Source organism: Chiloscyllium plagiosum, chromosome 26, assembly GCF_004010195.1.
Source record: "Chiloscyllium plagiosum isolate BGI_BamShark_2017 chromosome 26, ASM401019v2, whole genome shotgun sequence".
NCBI lineage: Eukaryota > Metazoa > Chordata > Chondrichthyes > Orectolobiformes > Hemiscylliidae > Chiloscyllium > Chiloscyllium plagiosum.
This window is the reverse complement of record NC_057735.1, coordinates 3,926,496-3,946,809: the sequence shown is the minus strand read 5'-3', so window position 1 is coordinate 3,946,809 and position 20,314 is coordinate 3,926,496. Positions and strand designations below refer to the sequence as shown.

At 41.3% G+C, this 20,314-nt stretch overlaps 1 protein-coding gene across 6 annotated transcripts in view; it reads right to left on the bottom strand.

Moving 5' to 3' along the window:
• Positions 1 to 20,314, bottom strand: part of LOC122563035 (suppressor of tumorigenicity 7 protein homolog) — a 165,550-nt gene that overhangs the window by 39,307 nt on the left and 105,929 nt on the right. For 4 of the 6 annotated variants that reach the window (XM_043716366.1, XM_043716362.1, XM_043716365.1 and 1 more), the window contains 2 exons: positions 18,208 to 18,310; positions 104 to 211 (listed from right to left, as the gene is read on the bottom strand). In XM_043716366.1, the coding sequence (XP_043572301.1) occupies positions 104 to 211; positions 18,208 to 18,310 (211 nt within the window). The remainder of the gene's footprint in view (positions 1 to 103; positions 212 to 18,207; positions 18,311 to 20,314) is intronic. The other 2 variants (XM_043716367.1, XM_043716363.1) reach the window with 1 other exon arrangement.

Sequence of the window (20,314 nt, the reverse complement as noted above, 5' to 3'; positions counted from 1 at the left end):
CAGTTAAATTAGTCAGAACTCTCAAGTCTCCAACCCGAAATCAGAGTCAGACTCTTTCTGAGATAGTTCCAGACACACATTATCATGGAAGGTTCAGACTTCCCAGTAAATCTCTCTGTGTGCCAGGACATTGGAGAGGTTCGGATGCACATCTTTCAGGGCATGCCCCATCTCTAACCATCTGGAGAGCAGACTTTCTGGATCCTGGAGTCTAAGGAAATAGAAAAGATATGTCAAGTGGATGGAAAAGTGGAGCTGAAGCCACAGGTCAGCTATTATAATTTTAACGATAGTGCTGGCTTGAACTTCCGTATGATTTACTCCTAATGATCTTTCTAATAACTGAGGAAATATAGGTTTTTCTAGCCTGTTTCTTAGTTTGTCATTTGCCTTAATACTTTTACTGAATTTATGGACTCATGGATCTGTGGAAAGTATTTTGAGAAATTTGCTTCATCAAAACCCCTCAATTTTAATACCTTAAAATACCTTGTTAATTTTCACTCTTCCAAAAGAAAGTGGATCCAGTTTCTCTCATTTCTCCTAAGAACAAAGCATTTATCCTTGGCATAGTCACTTCTTCACCATCTTCATGCTTGCCAAAAGTAGGGTACCCATAATTGTTCCATTATTCCAAGTGTGGCCTAAGATCTCACAGTCACTGCATCACCACCTTCTAATGCAGACAAAAAAAAATACAGGTCTTCTACTTCTTACCAGGTACAATTGAAGATGCTTGTCCATAGGAAAGCAGTGAGAAATGCAGATGCTGGAGATCAGGGTCGAGAATGTGATGCTGGAAAAGCACATCAAGTCGGACAGCATCCAAGGAGCAGGAGAATCGACGTTTCGGGCATAAGCCCTTCCTGTGGGCCAGGGGGTGGAGGAAGGTTGAGAGATAAATGGGCGGGGGGGGAAGAGAAGGTAGCTGAGAAAGCAATAGGTAGGTGAAGGTGTGAGAGCTCCTCGCTTCCTCACATTCTCCTGCTCCTCGGATGCTGTGCTTTTTCAGTGGCACACTTTCGACATAGGAACAGCAGCATACCATTCGGCCCCCCGAGCTAGCTCCACGATTCAATCAGGCCACAGAACAGCCATGGTCTAAACTCCATAGTACCAGCCTTGGACCCATATCCCTTAATACCATTGCTTAACATAAATCACTCATTCTCAGGTTAAAGACTAACAACTGATCGAGCATCACCTACCAGTTGTAGAGGAGAGCTCCAAATCTCTACCACCCTATGTGCGTAGAAGTGCTGCATAATATCTTTCCTGAATGGTCTGATCCTAATGTTTAGGGTGTGTTCCCTAGTTCGAGAATCACCAGCACAAGTACAGAGTCTTCTGCACGTGAAGCGATCCTAATGTGGGGTACTCAATTCCTTCATTCATTGTCAGGTTGTATCAACTGGAATTGATATCTAGGGAAGAACAGAACTTTTAATACTAACCTTTTGGTCAAACAAGCTGTATACATTATGTATTTGTGACAGTCAGTGCAGACAGTGGTTGAATTGATGTAGATACATCTAGTGACCGCAGAAAACATTCCCAAAGAACCATGTAGTTCAATCATGCCAGCTCATGGTCAGTCCAAAACTATTCCTACTGTCCTATTCACTCTCAAGATGTCTGTACCTTCCTCCGGATTAAAACCCGAGCTAGAGTATCATAGGATGGCACATGGCACTGCAGTCTCCCTTATAATAATTGGGAGAAATCTTTAAAAAACATTTCAAATTCTTAAAAGGTCCAAGTAGTAAAAATCACCACTCAAGCTCAATGCAATGTAACAAAGCAGCAATAATTACAGAGGACAGGCTATCATTTGCAGTTAAAACATTGCTGAGTATGATGAACTTTGCGTGTTGAATTTATTCCAATTGCCTCAACTTACATTACTTAATATATGCAGATGAGGCCATTTCCTCCATCTCAACTTAGTTGACTTTCAACGGGGATGCATGGAATCTCACACACAGGTCGGTTTCTGGATTGTTCAGCTAGGCTTCAACAACCAGATTTACAACTTTTAAATAACAGAAATGTTTATGCTGATTATAACATCAGTAGAGTGTTACATGCAATTACGAGTGTAGCAAAGTGTTGCAACCATGGTACAGAAAAATATCTTGCACTACACCAGTATATCTTTCCTTCACTGCAGTCTGAGCGAGACTTTCTCTTGAACCAATGCCAACAGTAAGACTGAGAGGCCGTTCAGCTGGCGTCCAGTCTAACGAGCCACAGTCGCCAAAAAAAGAATGTAAAATTAAGACAACACAATTAAACAACAAAAGCTGTGACAGAGTGACTTTAGACCAATAATCCAAGGGAGGGGATCAAGTGGCCGTTCATGACAACATCGAAATGGCTTGATTAGATTATGTAGCAGCAATCATTTCCATGTATCCTGTGATTGTATATTTAATTTCCCAAAGGAATGTGTATCTTGAGCACTTTATACACAATGCCAATAATACTATGAATAATTATCATTTCTATAAATTCCATTTTAGGAATGGATTCCTAACATGCAGATGCAATTTTATGGAAAACAGGTTGAAGTTATAATGGGAAGTTCATAGAGAGTTCACATTCCCCTCCTTTTGTACATTGAGGATGTCCGAAATTCATAAAGTAAAGGTGAATCCCATTCTATTGATCTGGTGTTAAAGTTGAGCTGAATTTTCAGTTACAAAGCTTCTCTGGCCCTACATTCATACCTTCCAAATAGGGAACTCTGATTGGATTTGACTACATTAAAATCATCTTTAATATTATTAAAAATATTGTATCATATTGTGGACAGTCCCCGAGACAGTCCTTGGCCCACTATAACTAACTCAAAACCTGCCTCAGCAAGCTGTGCTAATAGGAGCAATTGGCTTTCCAGCATGCCTCGAAAATGTGCCCTGTAAAGCATTGCACAACCCAAGAATACATGGAATTTTTATTTGTTTCGATAAAAATCTTTGCATGGAAAAAAATATTAAAAAACTACCCTGACTCTATGGCCTCTGTAGGCTGGATGCCCTGAAACTGGCCCCTGCAGAGTTCTGCCTGAACAGATCTTTTAAAAAAAATCCCACACATACTGGCAATTAAAAGATATTTTTCTCTAAAAGTAGGAAAACGTATCAGAGTGCGTTGCAACGGTTAAAAGCTTTCATAAATCTTGACCTGACTTTCCCCGCTGACACTGTGGAGGTTCAAGTACTAAATGATATGTCAGTCTAGTTAATACCTTAGTTTTAATCCACTTGAACAGCTCAAGACTGACATCTGCTGGACTGTGAATACACTTACCAATGTTGCCCACGAGAAGAGATTTTGCACACATCTAGAAGACCTTCTAGGAACTCATTTTCTGCTTTATTTTATTTTATGCATACACTTAATCTATACACTGTAACTAGCTGTTTTTAATGAAATGACCTTGAAGGCAAGTTTATGCCTGAAGCAAAGTTAAATTATTAGGACAGATTATATGTTAGATCTATTGGACTGTAGTTCCATGCTCTCATTAGAGAGACAACTGTTTGAGTTTTACACCGAGGGTCACCATGCCTCAGACAAGGGGAAAATATGAGAAGAGGAATCCTTCATGGAAACCTCAGCTGGTGCGGGAAGTGAACCCACTCTGGTGCTATCACTTTACATTCCAAACCAGCTATCCAGCCAACTGTGCTAACCAACTCATCCAATTATGATTAGGTTTTACTACCTTAAAGCTGAAAGTTAAAGGGTGATTGAATTGACAGCGTTTAAAATATTTAGAAAACAGCACGGTGGCACAGTGGTTAGCACTGTTGCCTCACAGCGCCAGAGACCCGGGTTCAATTCCCGCCTCAGGCGACTGACTGTGTGGAGTTTGCACGTTCTCCCAGTGTCTGCGTGGGTTTCCTCCGGGTGCTCCGGTTTCCTCCCACAGTCCAAAGATGTGCAGGTCAGGTGAATTGGCCATACTAAATTGCCCGTAGTGTTCGGTAAGGGGTAAATGTAGGGGTATGGGTGGGTTCGCTTCGGCGGGTCGGTGTGGACTTGTTGGGCCGAAGGGCCTGTTTCCACACTGTAATGTAATCTGTAATGTAATCTGTAATCTGTAAAGATCTTTGTCTTGGCAGTCCCTCGACGCAAGCATTTGCATGGAGTACAGCCTGTAGAAACAACCTGCAGTTGGAGTCCTTTAATGGTGGTGGTAGTTACTGCACTTCAGTTCCCACACGGTTCTGGCTGACCAGGTTCTCTTGCTCTTACCATCAGAACAATTTACAGATAAATCAAACTGCTTGGCTATGTCAAGAATAGCCCTTCGCTGGCCAAGCATTCTGATATAGTAAGACTTCAACTTGAAGCTCCTGGTTTAGAGGCATAGATGCTATTGACTGTGTTGCAAGACTACCACAGCGTAGACAGAGAGAGAAATTATGGTGGTAGTGGTCCACATGGGAGGACCCCAAATTAAAAATACAGCTGGGTTACAAAGCTCATGCCAGGGCGTTTGTCTTCAAAAGGGTAGTGGAAAACCAGAATCGTCTCTTAAAAAGCTACTGAGACAAAGTATCAGAAATACTCAAAATGGAAACTGATAGATTTTTGTTTAACAAGGGTATTAACTGTTGTACAAAGGTACCAGGTGAATAAAATTGAGATTCCAATTAGCTTTGATGTAATTGAATGATGGAAGAAGTTCCAAATGGCTGAATGGTCCCCAAATGGACAAGACTTCTCATTGGCACGGTCCATTCCTGGAAATCAGTTTAAGAGCCTCAGAAGAGTTTCAACTTGGGCATGATCATTATATTCAAATTTTAATGTGTAGTAACAGCAATGAACAGTTAGAGCTGACATCAAACAATGCAAATTTAAATTTTCCTCAAACAGCAATTACATGAATTACTCACCAGGTCATATGCAAAAAGTGATATCAACCGAGGGATAAATCCTCCACTGCTCCTTTAAATTGTGGCATAGAATCACTATGTCCAGCAGAAAGGCAGAGGATGATCTTGTTATGTTGTCACATCCAAACGATATCACGAACAGTGCAGTGCTGCTTCAGTACTGCACTGGGAGTATCGATCTGGATTATGCACTCAAGCCTCTGGAGGTAGGCTGGAAGCTCATCCCTCCACACTTCAGGCTCTCTGCCTTTATTCCTGATGAAGGGCTTTTGCCCGAGACGTCGATTTTACTGCTCCTCGGATGCTGCCTGGACTGCTGTGCTCTTCCAGCACCACTAATCCAGAATCTGGTTTCCAGCATCTGCAGTCATTATTTTTACCTGGAAGCTACAATGTTCTGACACAAACTAAGGCCCATAAAAAAAAGAATTAACAATTTCCTATATCCTTTCATTTCAAGACTCCAAAGACTGAGGCCAGAAAATGAGCCATAGGGATCAGAAAGACCCCAGATTCTCTCTCTAATAAGCTGATAACAACTTGGACAGTGGCAAGGATACAAGTGATCGCAATGCTCTTGGGTTAGGAAAGGTGAAGGAAAGTCAGGGGAAACCCTAATTAGGTTTTAGGAAATATTCTGAATGATGCGACAAACGTAGTAGGATAAGGGGTTAGTGAGAAAGTTGCTGATGGCAGCGTTGTAACTGCTGTAACAGCAACTTTCAAAAGTACACTGGAGCAATTACACGAGACAGCAATAATCTAAAATGGAACATAAAAGGGTGTGATCTGGATTACAAACCTGGAGGTAGTGGATCAATACATAGAACAGTACAGCACAGGAACAGGCCGTTCGGCCCACAAAGTTGTGCCAAACTTGATGCCAAATGAAATTAATCCTTCCTGCTTGCCCTTGATCCATATTCCTCCATTCCTTGCATATTTATGTGCTTATCTAAAAGTCAGTTAAGTGCCCCTATTGTATCTGCCTCCAGCACCACCCGGACAGTGCATTCCTGACTCCTATCTCTGTAGGAAAAATTTGCCCCTCACATCTCCTTTGGACTTTCCCCCTTCTCATCTTAAGCACATGCCACTAGTATTAGACATTTCAACTCTGGGAAAAAGATTCTGACCATCAACCATATTTATTCATCTCAATTTTATAGACTTGTATAAATCTCCCCTCAGCCTCTGCCACTCCAGAGAAAACCACCAGAATTTTTCTAGCCTCACCTTATAGCTCATACCCTCTAATTTAGGCAGCATTCTGGTAAACTCTTCTGCATCCTCACCAAAGCCTCCACATTCTTCCTGTAACGTGGCAATCAGAAGTGAATGCAATACTCCACGTGTGGCCTAACCAAAGTCTTATAAAGCTGCAACATGACATCCTGCCTCTTCTACTTCATGCCCCGACCTGTCAAAGCAAGCATGCCGTTACTGCCCTATCTGTTTGTGTGGCCACTTTCAGGGAACTATGGACTTGAACCCCAAGATCCCTCTGTATATCAATGCTGTTCAGGGTCCTGTCATGAATCGTATACTTTCCCTTAACATTTGATCTCTCAAAGTGCAGCATCTCATGCTTACACAGCTTAAACTCCATCTACCCTTTCTCCACCCATATCTGCAATTCATCTATACCTTTGACACCTTCTACGTTATCCAAAATTCCACCAACCTTTGTGTTGTCCACAAACTTACTAACCCACCCATCTACATTTTCATCTAAATCATTTATACTTAGAGGTCCCAGTATGGACCCAGTATGAACACCACTAGTCACTGTCCTCTAGCCTGAAAAATACCCTTCCACCACTAACTACCTCTGTCTTCTATGGGCAAGCCAACTCTGAATCCACACAGTCAAGTCACCATGAATCCTATGCATCTTAATCTTCTGGATGAGCCTACCATGAGGGATCTTATTGAAAGCCTTACTAAAATCCATGGAAACAACATCTGGGTGGGTTGCGCTTCGGCGGGTCGGTATGGACTTGTTGGGCCGAAGGGCCTGTTTCCACACTAATGTAATCGAAAAAAAATCTAAAAAAAAAATCCACTGCTCTATCTTCATCGATCACCTTTGTTACCCCCTTGAAAAATTCAATCAAAGTTAGCAAGACATGACCTATCCTGCACAAAGCCATGCTGACTGTCCCTAATTAGGCCATGCTTTTCCAAACGTGCATAAACCCAATCCTTAAGAATTCTCCCCAAAGCTTCCCAACCACCGATGTGAAACCTACTGGTCTACAGTTTCCTGGATTGTCCCGATTTCCCTTCTTGAACAGAGGAACAACATTAGCTAATTGCCAGTCCTCCGGGACTTCCCCAGTGGCTAGCCAGGATACAAAGATCTTCCTGAAGGACTTATGCCCGAAACGTCGATTCTCCTGTTCCTTGGATGCTGCCTGACCTGCTGCGCTTTTCCAGCAACACATTTTCAGCTACAAAGATCTTGGTCAAGGCCCCAGCAATCTCCTCTCTGGTCTCTCTCAATAACCTGGGGTAGATGCCATCAGGACCTGGGAACTTCTCTATGTTAATGCTCTTCAGCAATTCCAATACCACTTCTTCCTTGATCTCAAAATGCCCTAGCATATTAGCACGCTCCACACAAATCTCACTATCTACCATATTCTCCTGCTGAGTGAACACTGACGCAAAGTACTCATTTAGGATCCCACCCACGTCTTGTGTTTCCAAACACAAGTTCCCTCCTTTATCCTTGATTTCGCTCTAGTTATCCCCTTGTTTTTTTAATGTGTCTATAGAATGCCTTGGGACTCTAACCCTCTTGGCAAGGTCATTTTATGACTCCTTCTTGTTTTCCTAATTACCTGCTTGAGTACTTTCCTTATATTCCTCACCGACCCTGTATGTTTTTCAAGTTTCCTGAACCTTGTATATGCTTTTGTCCTTTTGACAAAATTCACAACCTGTTATCCAAAGTTCCTTTACCTTGTCATCCTTGTCCCTCCTCCTTACTGTAACATGTTGGTGTTCAACTTTGATCAGCAGGTCTTTAAACAATTCTTATAAGTCAAGTGTGGACTTGCCTGTTAACAGCTCCTTCCTAATACAAGATGTAATTTGCCTTCCTCCAATTTAGCACCTCTCCAAAAGGTCCTGTCTGATGCTGGTTCATAGCTATCTTAAAACTTAAGGAGTTGTGATCACTGTTCCCAAATGCTCTCTCAATGAAAGGTCAGTCACCTGGCCAGGCTCATTAGCCAAGGTCCAATATGACCCCTCCTCTAGCTGAACTAACCACATACTGTTTCAAGAAATCCTGTTGGATGCACAGAATAAATTCTGCCCGAAGCCTTTTTGCTCTAAAGGGAGCTGCAGTCAATATTGGGGAAATTAAAGTCACCTATTATGACAAGTCTTTTTTATTGAATCTTTCCACAATCTGCCAACATATTTGTTCCTCAATCTCTCGGTGACAGCTGGGGGACCGATAGTATTACCTATCAGAGTGATTACACCCATCTTATTTTTGAGCTTTACCCATATTGCCTCAGTAAATCAGCCCTCCAGTATGTCCTTTCAGAGTGCAGATATAACATTCTCACTGAATAGTAATCCAACTCCTCCTCCTCTTTTATCTGCCACGCTATCTTGTCTAAAACAATGAAACCCTGGAACTTGAAGCAGCGAATCCTGTACCTCTCTCAACCAAGTCTCTATAATAGCCACAATATCATAGTCCCATGTACTGATCCAGGCTCTAAGCTCACCTGCCTTACCTATAATACTCCTCGCTTTCAAATAAACACACTTCAGCCCACTAACATATAGTGTTCATTTACCTGTCTCTGCCTGCCCTTCCTCTCTGATTTACTGGGCCTTGGCTTGAGGACCTGGTTCCCAGCCCCCACTACTCTAAACCTTCCAGAGTAGTACTAGCAAACTTCCCTGCTGGGATAGTTTTCTCCCCAGTTTAGGTATAACCCATCCCTTCTGAACCACCTTGGGACTTGAAAACCTTGAAACTATGCAACAGTTTTTACTTCACAACATCTCCATACTAGAAAATACTGCAATTTGTGTAACAAATGTGTGGTTAAATACTTCTTCAGTTAATTCTCAAATTAGATTTATCTTCATTGTAAAAGGTGAATATAAAGTTGCCATGATCTTACCAGACCATATGGACAGAGACACACGACTGGAGGTGGTTTAACCCGAGGGTCACCATGCCTCAGGGAAGGGGAGGGGATGAGGGGAGAGTCCTTCATCTTCAAAGAAGAGAGCTATTAAAAATCTTATTCCCACAATGTAGCAACGTAGCCCAGTGTTAAGAACCTCGTTTATTGTGCTGAAACGGCATGGTTAAATCCATACTTTGAAAATGATCTAGCTTGTCAAATGAGGGGTGTGGGTCCAAGTTCACCAGTTTCACAAGGGGAAACTGGAAAATGAAATCAGGTGAAAGCATCAGACCTTTGATTCTAAACAGTGCAGTGAGTTTGTCATTTAAATAAACGATTGGGTGAGAATATAGAAAGCATGGTTAATAAGTTTGCAGATGACATTAAAATTTGTGGTAGACAGTACAAAAGGTTGTCTAAGATTTACAAAGGGATCTTGATGAATTGAGCCAATGGGCTGAGAAGTGGCAGACAAAGTTTAATTCAGATGAATGCCTGATGTTACATTTGGGCAAGACAAACCATAGAAGGACTTACACAATTAATGGGAGGGCTGTGGGCAGTATTGTCCAACAGGTGCATAGTTCCTTGTAAGTTACATCACAAATAGACAGGGTGCGAAAGAGGCATTTGGCATGCTTCCTCCATTGCTCAGATCATTGAGTAAAGGAGTTGGGAAATCATGGCGAGGTTGTACAGGACATTGATGAGGCTTCTTCTGCAGTACTATGTACAGTTCTGGTCACCCTACTATCGGAAGGCTATTATTAAATTGGAGAGGGTGCAAAAAAAATTTACAAGGATGTTACCAGGACTAAAGTTCATCAAGAAGTTTATAACCACAAAGAGACAGGTTGAAACTGCATCATTAAGTTTGTAAGTGATAGCCAGGGAAGTGAAAACAGTCATAACGGAACCAGTCATAACCTCCATTAGTGGGATCATTCAATATTTCCACCTCAGGTGCCAAATAGTCCTGAACACGACACCTTGCCTTTCTTCCTAGTTTCGCTAATTGTGCGCGAGAGAGAGAGAGAGAGAGAGAGAGAGACAACGCGCACGTGCTTTAAGGTGCCAACTGTCAAACTAGGGCAATCTGAGACACTTGCAGATATGGTAGACTAAGAAATCTAAACACACCACACCAAACAGAGAAATCAATCCATGCTGCTATAAATGCATAATTGGAATGTATGTAACAATGAGGCATATCACCCAAAAAAAAGAGCGGCAAGGAAAGAGGATGGACAAAACCAAGGACTGCCAAGAAGTAAGTGATTTTTTTTTAAGTGGGTGAGATCTAAACCTAAGACCCTACACCATAGGGTCTCCCTCCCATCCACCTCCTCTAACCTTAAAGAGTCTGTAAACTCGATAAGTTCAGGTTTTCTTTTTTTCTTTTCGTTGTTCAGTCTTGTGTGGGCTTTCAGAGTAGTGGGTTATGGCTGATAGGACAGTTGCATGTCCCTCCTGCAGAATGTAGCAGGCGAGAGACACTTCACATGTCTCCGCTGGCCACATCCGTGGGAAGTGCACCCAATTCCAACTCCTTAAAAACCTGAGTTAGGGAACTGGAGTTGGATGAACTGCGCATTATCTGGGAGGCTGAGGGAGAAATTGAGAGGATGTACAGGGAGGTGGTCACTCCTCAGACACAGGATAAGGACAGCTGGGTTACACAGTCAGGGGAGGAAAGGGAACCGACGGTCAGAGCAGGGATCCCTTATGGCCGTTCTCCTCAGCAATAAGTATACCGTTTTGGAAACTGCTGGTGGGAACAGCCTATCAAGGGAAGCCATAGTTATCAGGTCTCTGGCATTGAGCCTAGCACTGTGGCACAGGAGGGCGGGGGCGGGGGGGGGAAACTGTTTAAGGAGTAGATGTTGTGAATGATGCTTAAATTTGTTCCTCAGAGATAAGCAAGGGGTAACATTAAGGAGCCTTGGATGATGAGAACAGAGGAGCTTCTCATCAAAAGGAGGAAGGCAGCTTACGTAAGGTGGTGAAAGCAAGGATCCAGCACAGCTTTAAAGGATTACAGGCTTACTAGAAAGGAGCTCAAAAATGGACTGAGGAGAGCAAGGAGGGAGCTCGAAAAGGGCTTGGCAGGAAGAATTAGGGAGAACCCAAAGGCATTTTACTCATATGTGAGGAATAAAAGATTGAGCAGGGAGAAGGTAAGGCTGATCAGGGATAGCATAGGGAACTTGTGTGTGGAGTCTGAGCAGATACAGGAAGCCCGAAATGAGACCTTTTGCTTCGGTTTTCATTCAGGAAAGGGACCTTGCTGTGATTAGAGAACTTTGAGGAGCAGAGAAAAGGCTTGAACAGATCAAGATTAAGGAAGTTGATGTGCTGGAAATTTTGGCAAACATTAAGACTGATGAGGCCACAGGGCCAGAACAGATTTATCCTAAGTTGCTCTGGGAAGTGAGAAAGGAGATTGCTAAACCACTGGTGAAGATCTTTGCTTCCTCACTCTCCAAGGGAGTTGTACCAGAGGATGGGAGGGAGGTACATATTGTTCCTCTTTGTAAGAAGGATAATAAGCTGAAAAAGGTGTTGCTGGAAAAGCGCAGCGGGTCAGGCAACATCAAAGGAACAGGAGAATCAACATTTCGGGCATGCTTAATCTTATGCCCGAAAAATCAACATTTCGGGCATGCTTAATCTTATGCCCGAAACGTTGATTCTCCTGTTCCTTTGATGCTGCCTGACCTGCTGCGCTTTTCCAGCAATACATTTTTAAGCTCTGATCTCCAGCATCTGCAGTCCTCACTTCCTCAAAGAAGGATAATAAGGAAATCTCTAGCAATTACAGACCAGTCAACCTTACATTTGTGGTCAGCAAGGTTTTGGAAAATATTCTGAGGGATAGGATTTATGACTATTTGGTAAAGCATACTGTTTAAAACAGTCAACATGGCTTGTGAGGGGCAGGTCATGCCTCACAAATCTTATTCAGTTCTTTGAGGAAGTGACAAGGACAGGTCAACTAAGGTCGAGCAGTGGATGTGGTGTATATGGACTTCAGCAAGGCATTTGATAAGGTTCCCCATGGTAGGCTCATTCATAAAGTCAGGAGATATGGGATACAGGGAGGTTTGGCTCTCTGGATTCAGAACTGACTGGCTGACAGAAGGTAGAATGGTTGTAGATGGAAAGTATTCTGCCTGGAGGTCAGTGGTGTCCCGCAAGGCACAGGGTTGTTTTTGAGCCTTTGTCCTTTGTAGTTTTTATAAATGACTTGGATGAGGAGGTTGAGGGGTGGGTTAGTAAGTTTACCACAAAAGGTTAGAGGTACCGCTGATAGTATCAAGGGCTATTGCAGGCTGCAGGGCGACATTGACAGGATGCAGAGCTGGGCTGAGAAATAGCAGATGGAGTTCAATCTGGATAAATGCAGTGTGGTGGAACAGAGGGATCTTGGTGTTCAAGTACACAGATGCCTCAAAGTTGCCACCCAAGTGGATAGGGTTGTTTAGAAAGCATATGGTGTCTTGACTTTCATTAATGGGGGATCGAGTTTAAGAGCTGCGAGGTTTTGCTGCAGCTCTACAAAAGTGAGACCACACTTAGAATATTGTGTCCAGTTCTGATCACCCTATTATAGGAAAGATGCAGAAATTTTGGAGAGGGTGCAAAGAAGGTTTACCAGGATGCTGCGTGGACTGGAGGACTTCCCTTATGAAGAGAGGTTGACTAAGATCAGACTTTTCTCTCTGGAGAGGAGGAGGAAAAGAGGTGGCCTGATCGAGGTGTACAAGGTAATGAGAGGCATGGATAGAGCCGATAGCCACAGACTTTTCTCCAAGGCAGGACTGACTGCCACAAGAAGTCATAGTTTTAAGGTGATAGGAGGAAGGTATGGAGGAGAAAACAGAGATAGGTTCTTTACGCAGAGAGTTGTGAACGCATGGAATGCGTTGCCAGCAGTGGTGGTGGAAACAGAGTCATTAGGGACATTTAAATGACTGCTGGACATGCACATGGACAACAGCGAATTGAGGGGCGCATAGGTTAGGTTATTTTATGTTAGGATTAACCCTCAGCACAACATAGTGGGCCGAAGGGCCTGTTCTGTGCTATACTTTTCTATGTTCTGTGTTCTAATATGGAGGATAACAGAAATGGAAAAGATACAAGGTCCGCTCTTACATCCAGTTTCCCCAAGGACAATGAATATGTCAACCACTGTCCGTTCAATGACAATCACCCAAATTCCTACTCCTAAAATTGGATCATGTGGATTCAAAAGTCAATGTCACAAATGACAGAAGGCAGAATATTTCCACCAATATTATTCCAGTGTAAAGCCAGAGAATGTTATTTCTGTCTTGTTTAAAATGTTTTTACACTTGATAAATGATTCATATCTGTACCATTAAATGTTTATCAGCTTTCAAGTTTGAATTTAATCAATTTGCAATGCTTGGTTATTTGAATTATAATAAGGAACAAAAGCACATGGATTCCCATGTGACACTATATTTAAACCACAAGTGAACTGGACAACATAGCAAGCAATCAATAAAGCTACAAGTTGTTTCATGTTCTTACAAATGGTCTAAACATGTTTGCACGCCAGGAAACACATGCTTTCTAAAATTACTTATCAGATCAACAAATATCTTTAAATTTGAAAAATCTCGTTGAAGGCACAGCTTGCAGTAATCAGGGAATGGGGCAGTATTTGAGGCACTGGATTTCCTGATCTGGTTGTGACTGGAATGTAGAAATCTATCAAAGTCATGTTTTAGTTTATCTGAGCTTTTTTCCACTGACTTTCATTTCAACCTTTTTCCAAAATTTTAATGCAATGTCATTCAGTGCAAATTCCATCACCCATTTCACCAGTGTTTGTGACCTCCTGAAATCTTTTATTATTCTCATTGTTCACTACAATTCCCAGTTTTGTCAAATTTTGAAATGCCATCCCCGGGAGAACCCACAATATACTCTCTGTTGTGTGAAGTAATGATTCTGAAGGGGTTAATGTTGCATTGCGTTCCATTCAATTTGATAATGTCACACAAGTTTTAGTGGAAGTGAGGGCTAATCTGATAAATTATTGGAATGAAGACCTTTCTCCATAGGTCTCCTCATAGTCTTAGTAACTATGATTAGTTCACTGATGTTAACTTGTACCCGATTGCTATTATGCAACAAACAAATCAAAGTCTTCGTCTTGTTAAGACTCGGTTAGTAACAACAAAGTACCTCAATGCCATGGCTGGTACCCCAAAACTAGATTCTTTCCTTTAGTCTACAGACCAAATGTTCCCTACTACTTTGTTTTAAGCCTTAGCCAATTTTGAATCTGGGCTGTCATAGTGTATAATCTAAAATTACACTTATGCAGCACTATGAATATTAAAAAAAACTTTACTGTGTTTCACAGAGATGTATTCTTACAAAGATGGACACTCAGTCAAAGGGGTATTGGGAGGGATGACTGAAGATTTCGTCGTACAGGTGCATTCTTGAAAATGATTTCACAAAAGGAGGAGGAACCACAGAGAATGCTGGAGAAAATAATCAGGTCTGACAGCATCTGTAGAGAGACAGCAACAGAGCCACAGAATCTGCTGGACCTGCTGAGTTTCTCCAGCATTCTGATTACTGCAGATGCTGGAAATCTGAAACATTTTGCTTTTATGAGGAGGAGGAGGAGTTTAGGCAGGGAATTCAGTGTCAAAAGTTCCATATTTTATTCCCATACTTTCATTTTAATTATTGAAAAGTGTTCAAAAATTCATTTTAATATTTCCTCTCAATTTGGTAAAAGCCAGAGAATGAATAAGCTGGAACTTGACCGAAAATTAGGATTTAGCATTCTGTCTCAATTTTGCCACAGAGTCCACAAAACCAGGACCACTGTTTCAGTTCAAAATGTCATTTGAGTTTAAACCTGGTCCTCCTAAAATTAAAAAGAGATTGACATTCCAGTTTGAATTTAGCAGATGACAACTTTGGTCAACAATTACATGATTCTTCATTTTAATCTTCTCTTACAGGACGTATTGTTCTTGGAGGTGAAAGCCTCAGTTAAAAACACCCTGTTCTTTCCTTAAGGCATCAGGTTTTAAACTATGCACAGGCATGATTGAAAATGAAGCACAATGCCTGCATGAACCACCGAGAGAAACAGTTGAGGTGTCAGCTCATCCAGTTTCCCTGGGTGCACACCACACACACTTAACGTTATTGCTGAAATACCTGCACTGAATAATTTTCTAAGTCAGTCAGCTTCGCAATTCAAAACAGCAGCAATGTTTGTTACTATCAACAGGGTCTGTTAAAGGGGTAGCACCATATCAGCTAATGATTTGATTTGCATTTTGTGGATTTTTCAATTGTGAAATTTCATTTGTCCATTATTGCGTAATAAACCCCAGAGGGAATAGGAAAAACAGAGAAAGATGATAAAGCCAAATAGTCTGGAAAGCATAGGCAGTGACCGTAAATGTCAGTTTAATTGAAATACATTGGTCAGAGCTTTACCAATAATGTGGAATAAGATATTGTGAACGCTGACAAAAATGTTTTTGCGAGTATTCAAAGTTTATACAAAATAAAGTAATAAAAACTCCTAACAGTCAAAAAGTCAAAGAATGAATGAGAATATTCACCTTCTACAGAAAGAGACTTGCATTTCCAAAGTGCCTTCAACCTCAGCACATACAATAGCACTCTACAACCCATTTTGAAGTGTAAGCTTTCTTGCAATATAGGAAATGCAACAGCTAATTTTCACACCGCAAGATCCCACAATCAGCAACATGATAGTGATCATATAACCAGTATCAGTGATATAGATTGAGGGAGTAATGTTGGCCAGGACATATAGGAAAACAGCATGTGTGGTCTTCGAGTGAAGTGGGTTTTGTTGCAAAGGGGATAACTGGAACCAAGCCTGCAAGTAAATCAGTAAACTCTCTCTCTTTATTGTTGTACCTCTATGTTAATTTGTATCCACATTTATAATACAGGAGCAAGATTCAGCCAGCTTATCCAGTCTGCTCCACCATTTGATCATGGCGGATATGTTTCTCAAAACCATTCTCCTGCCTCCTTCCTGTAAATTTTGATCTGTTTACCAATCAAGAATCCATCTACCTCTGTCTTAAATGTGCTCAATGACTTGGCCTCCACAGCCCTCTTTGGCAATGAGTTCCACAGGTTTAACCACCCTCTAGCTGAAGAAATTCTTCCTCATTTCATTAAAGGGTTGTCCCTTCACACGGAGGTTATGGCCTCAGGTTCTGGTCTCTCCTATTAGTGGAAACATCTTCTCTATGTCCACCCTAGTCTAGATTAGAGTGATGCTGGAAAAGCACAGCAGGTTTTTACCTCTATGTCCACCCTATCCTGGCCTCTCAGAATTCTGTACGTTTTCATTAAAAGACCCCCCCCCTCATCCTTTGAACTCAATCAAATATGGACCCATAGTCCTGAACGGATCCTCATGTGACCAACTCTTCACCCAGTGACCATTCTTATAAACTACACAAACTTGTTGTTAAGCTGTCAAACTAATGTATTACTTAGGCAAGTCAAAGTAAGTGTATATCATTCAACACTTGTCTTTTCCCTTATTTAATTTGATCATGTCTCATCTGAACTCCACTTACTGACACTAATTCCTTTTTGTTTAAAACCTTTGCTAGATTTCTGGTAGGCAGCTTTTTCCCCACCCTCTCTGGTTTTTTGGGGAAGTTCCAGCCTACCTCTATTATTTGTGTGAACATACTTAGACAAGCAGTTTGTTTTTAAATGTGCATATAAAGTAATACAGTACAGAAGGATGTTACGAGACTGGTGATGATTATATATGATCAGGTCTTCATTGATAAAGTTTTTCCATGCACTCGTGTTTTGTCTGGATTGCAATTAATTCCCCCAGGTAACCAAGTAGCTACATGGATCAAAATTACCCAATCCAGACTAAGAATCTGACAGCCAATAGCAACAAGAAGTCAAAGAAACACAAGGAGCCACTACACTGGAGCATTTACGTCATGTGGTAGCTGTATTTTGCCAGAAAGTACACACTCAGAGCCTACTGTTAATATTACTGAAGATGGGTCATTGGACTCAAAATATTAACTCTGTTTTCTTTCCATAGAGCTTACCAGACTACCGGAGTTTCTTCTGCAATTTCAGTTCCAGCAGCATTCTTCATTTATTTTACGTTAATTCTACTTGTCAATTTATTGTCTCTCCAAGTTTGACTCCCATTTCTAGGCTATCCTTCAGCAGTATATGACAAAGAGGACGGTTCCTCCTTCACTCCAGTTGGCACTATTGTGCTCCACTCTCACAATTTGTGCATAAACCAACATATACCACATAAAAAGGATAGCTGAATTCAACTATCTGTCTAATACAGGATTTGAACTTGGGACTATCCAATGGAAAATGTAAAATTATCCCTTTCTCTCATTGGGACTCCAGCTCTTTAATCCTTGAGTACCTGTCTACGAACACAGAGAACAAACTATGGCAAATGCAAATGATTAAAGATGACAGTAATCTCATGAAGTTGCACAATTTAATACATCACTAAATTCAGAGATTATATTACAACCATATAATCTCTTCTGGATATCCGTCATTCTTGGCATCATTTTTTAAAAGTCAAATAATCTGATATTTAAACTTCTTAACACCACATCCCTTCGTGTTATGTTATGCAGATTGTTTAATCCAAATTTTTTGATCAATCCATTTTTTATTCACAAGCCAATTTATCAGGAAAGGAGTGCATACACTGTGGAGGTTAGAGGTAGCTTTATTTGACTTTTGGTCCAGTTTTTCCCAGCACTGATGTTTAAGATGGTAGGAGGAGACAATGTAACCCACCAACTGATGTGTAATGATCTTGACAGTGAAAGAGTTTTTTTTCTGACTGTACCATAGGATTTTTTTTTTAGCAAATCTCAATAGGCAGACAGGGCTAAAATTTCATGTCTCAGTTACACAAATAGTACCTCTACAATGCTGCACTCCCACCGCAGTTAAAACTGCACTCATATCTCTAGAAATGATCTTGAGCCCACAATGCTCTGGATGTGAGGGTGCTATAAAATCAAATAATTTAAATTTGAACCAACTACATTTGAGACACTTACCTTTGGCACATGTGGATTGAACTCTACTGCTCTGTGTATTGCTTCCACAGCATTCATTTCTGCTGTACTGAGCCCTCGCCGGGAGGCTGCCTCTGGGGAGAACCTACATTCAGGCAAAAACAAATAAGAACTTTAAGGGAAAGGCCACTCCTCTTGATGGTGACCAAGGTTGTACAACTCAAAATGCCGCCCTCATAAATGAATATTTCTCTCCCTTCCCATGTCCATGACTGAACAGGTTGGGGTAATTCTCTTTAGAAAAGAAAAGGCTGAGCAATGAACCAATGTCTTCAAAGTCTGAAGGACGAGGTTGCCACTAAAATCAGAGACTACAAATAAAGCATTGGAAATACTCAGCAGGTATAGCAGCATCTGTGGAGACAGAAACAGTTAATGCTTTAAGTCAAAAATGACTCCTCTTCACAATATCAGAAAACATAAATAAAATATTGCCATTGATAAACCCAACAGAATTTAAAAGAAATTTCATATACAAAGGACAATTGTGAACACGATGCCACATGTTAAGACGAATAACAGAAATGAATTTAAGGGAACCCAAGGTCAGTACAGGGTAGAAAGAAATAAAAGTATTGCTATAGAATTAGATGATGTATAGTAGAAAGAGGATCATGTGCAGCATAACAAAAGGTGCCACAGTGGCTCAGTGGTTAGCACTGCTGCCTCACAGCGCCAGGAACTCAGGTTCGATTCCAGCCTCACCCTCTGTGTGGAGTTTGCACATACTCCCCATGTCTGTGTGGGTTTGCTCAGTCTAAAGATGTGCACGTCAGGTGAATTGGCCATGCTAAATTGCCCGTGTATTCAGTGCATTAGACAGAGGGAAATGGGTCTGCGTGGGTTACTCTTCAGGAGGGTCAGTGTGGACTTGCTGGGCGAAAAAGTCCTGTTTCTACACTGTAGGGAATCTAATCTAATCAACATAAACCTGTGGGCCAAATGGCCCGTTTTCTCCATTATAAAACCGAATGCAAGTCTATTATCACTTCAACAGATGTGCAGACAAGAGTAAGCCTAAAACCAAGACCTCATGCCATTAAGTTGGAGAGTGTAATTGCACAACATCTCATTGCACCAAGAGAAAGAATCTTATATTAAAAACAGAAGTTAACACTTGAAAAAGAGGAAGCAGGAGAGAACACAAGGAAACACAATATTGACTAACAAATAGCTGTTCTTGCTGATGTCAAATTGACATAACAGCTTCATCACAATGTCGCAAATCACAGCACTGCATAGTGTCGCACAAAACACTTTCAATGTTCCATATCTTGTTTTGCTGGGTTTCCTTGGCCTTCATAAAATCTTTCCCACAGATATTTGCTAAGATTGCTGATTAAAGTCTTCTCCAGTAATGTTAATTGTTCTTTGGATATGGGTAAGACTAGTGAAGGAGTGTTCATCAATCAACCTAGTTACTCTGAAGATAATGCAATAAATTTATTTGAGATGGGACAGATTTAATGTTACATTCGTGTATTGGTCTCTACAGGCATTGACACAAAAGACCAATTCTGCCACAAGGGCCACGTACGAGATGGTTATCAGAAATTGTTTTCGAATGGTGTTTTTGGTGTTGGCCAAATCACTGCAATTATTGATTATCTCCATTGTCACAGGCTCAGTGGTATTTCATTCAGTTCTAATTCACCTCATCACCCAATCTAGGAGCTTGGATTTTTGCAATCATCTCAGTCAAAGCACATCATCACAAGAGCTCCTCAGGGGAGTGTCTGAGGTAAAAACATCTTCAGCTGCTTCAAAGACTTTGTTATAAAGGTCTCTGGCATTGAGCCTAGCACTGTGGCACAGGACGGATGGGGGGGGGGGGGGGAATATATGTTCAAATACACACAGTCCAGCTTGCACAGGTACCATCTCCTCCAGAGCCTTATATGCTACTATGTTCAGCAGCATTCATTTACCTTCAGATACTGAAACATTATACGTCCAAACATAGCAAGACCTGGATAATATTCAGGCTTGAACTGATCAGTGGCAACAAAACAAACAGTCATGGGACACAAATGCAGACTAATGACAATCTCCAAAAACAGGAAAACTAATCCTTGTCCCTTGACATTAA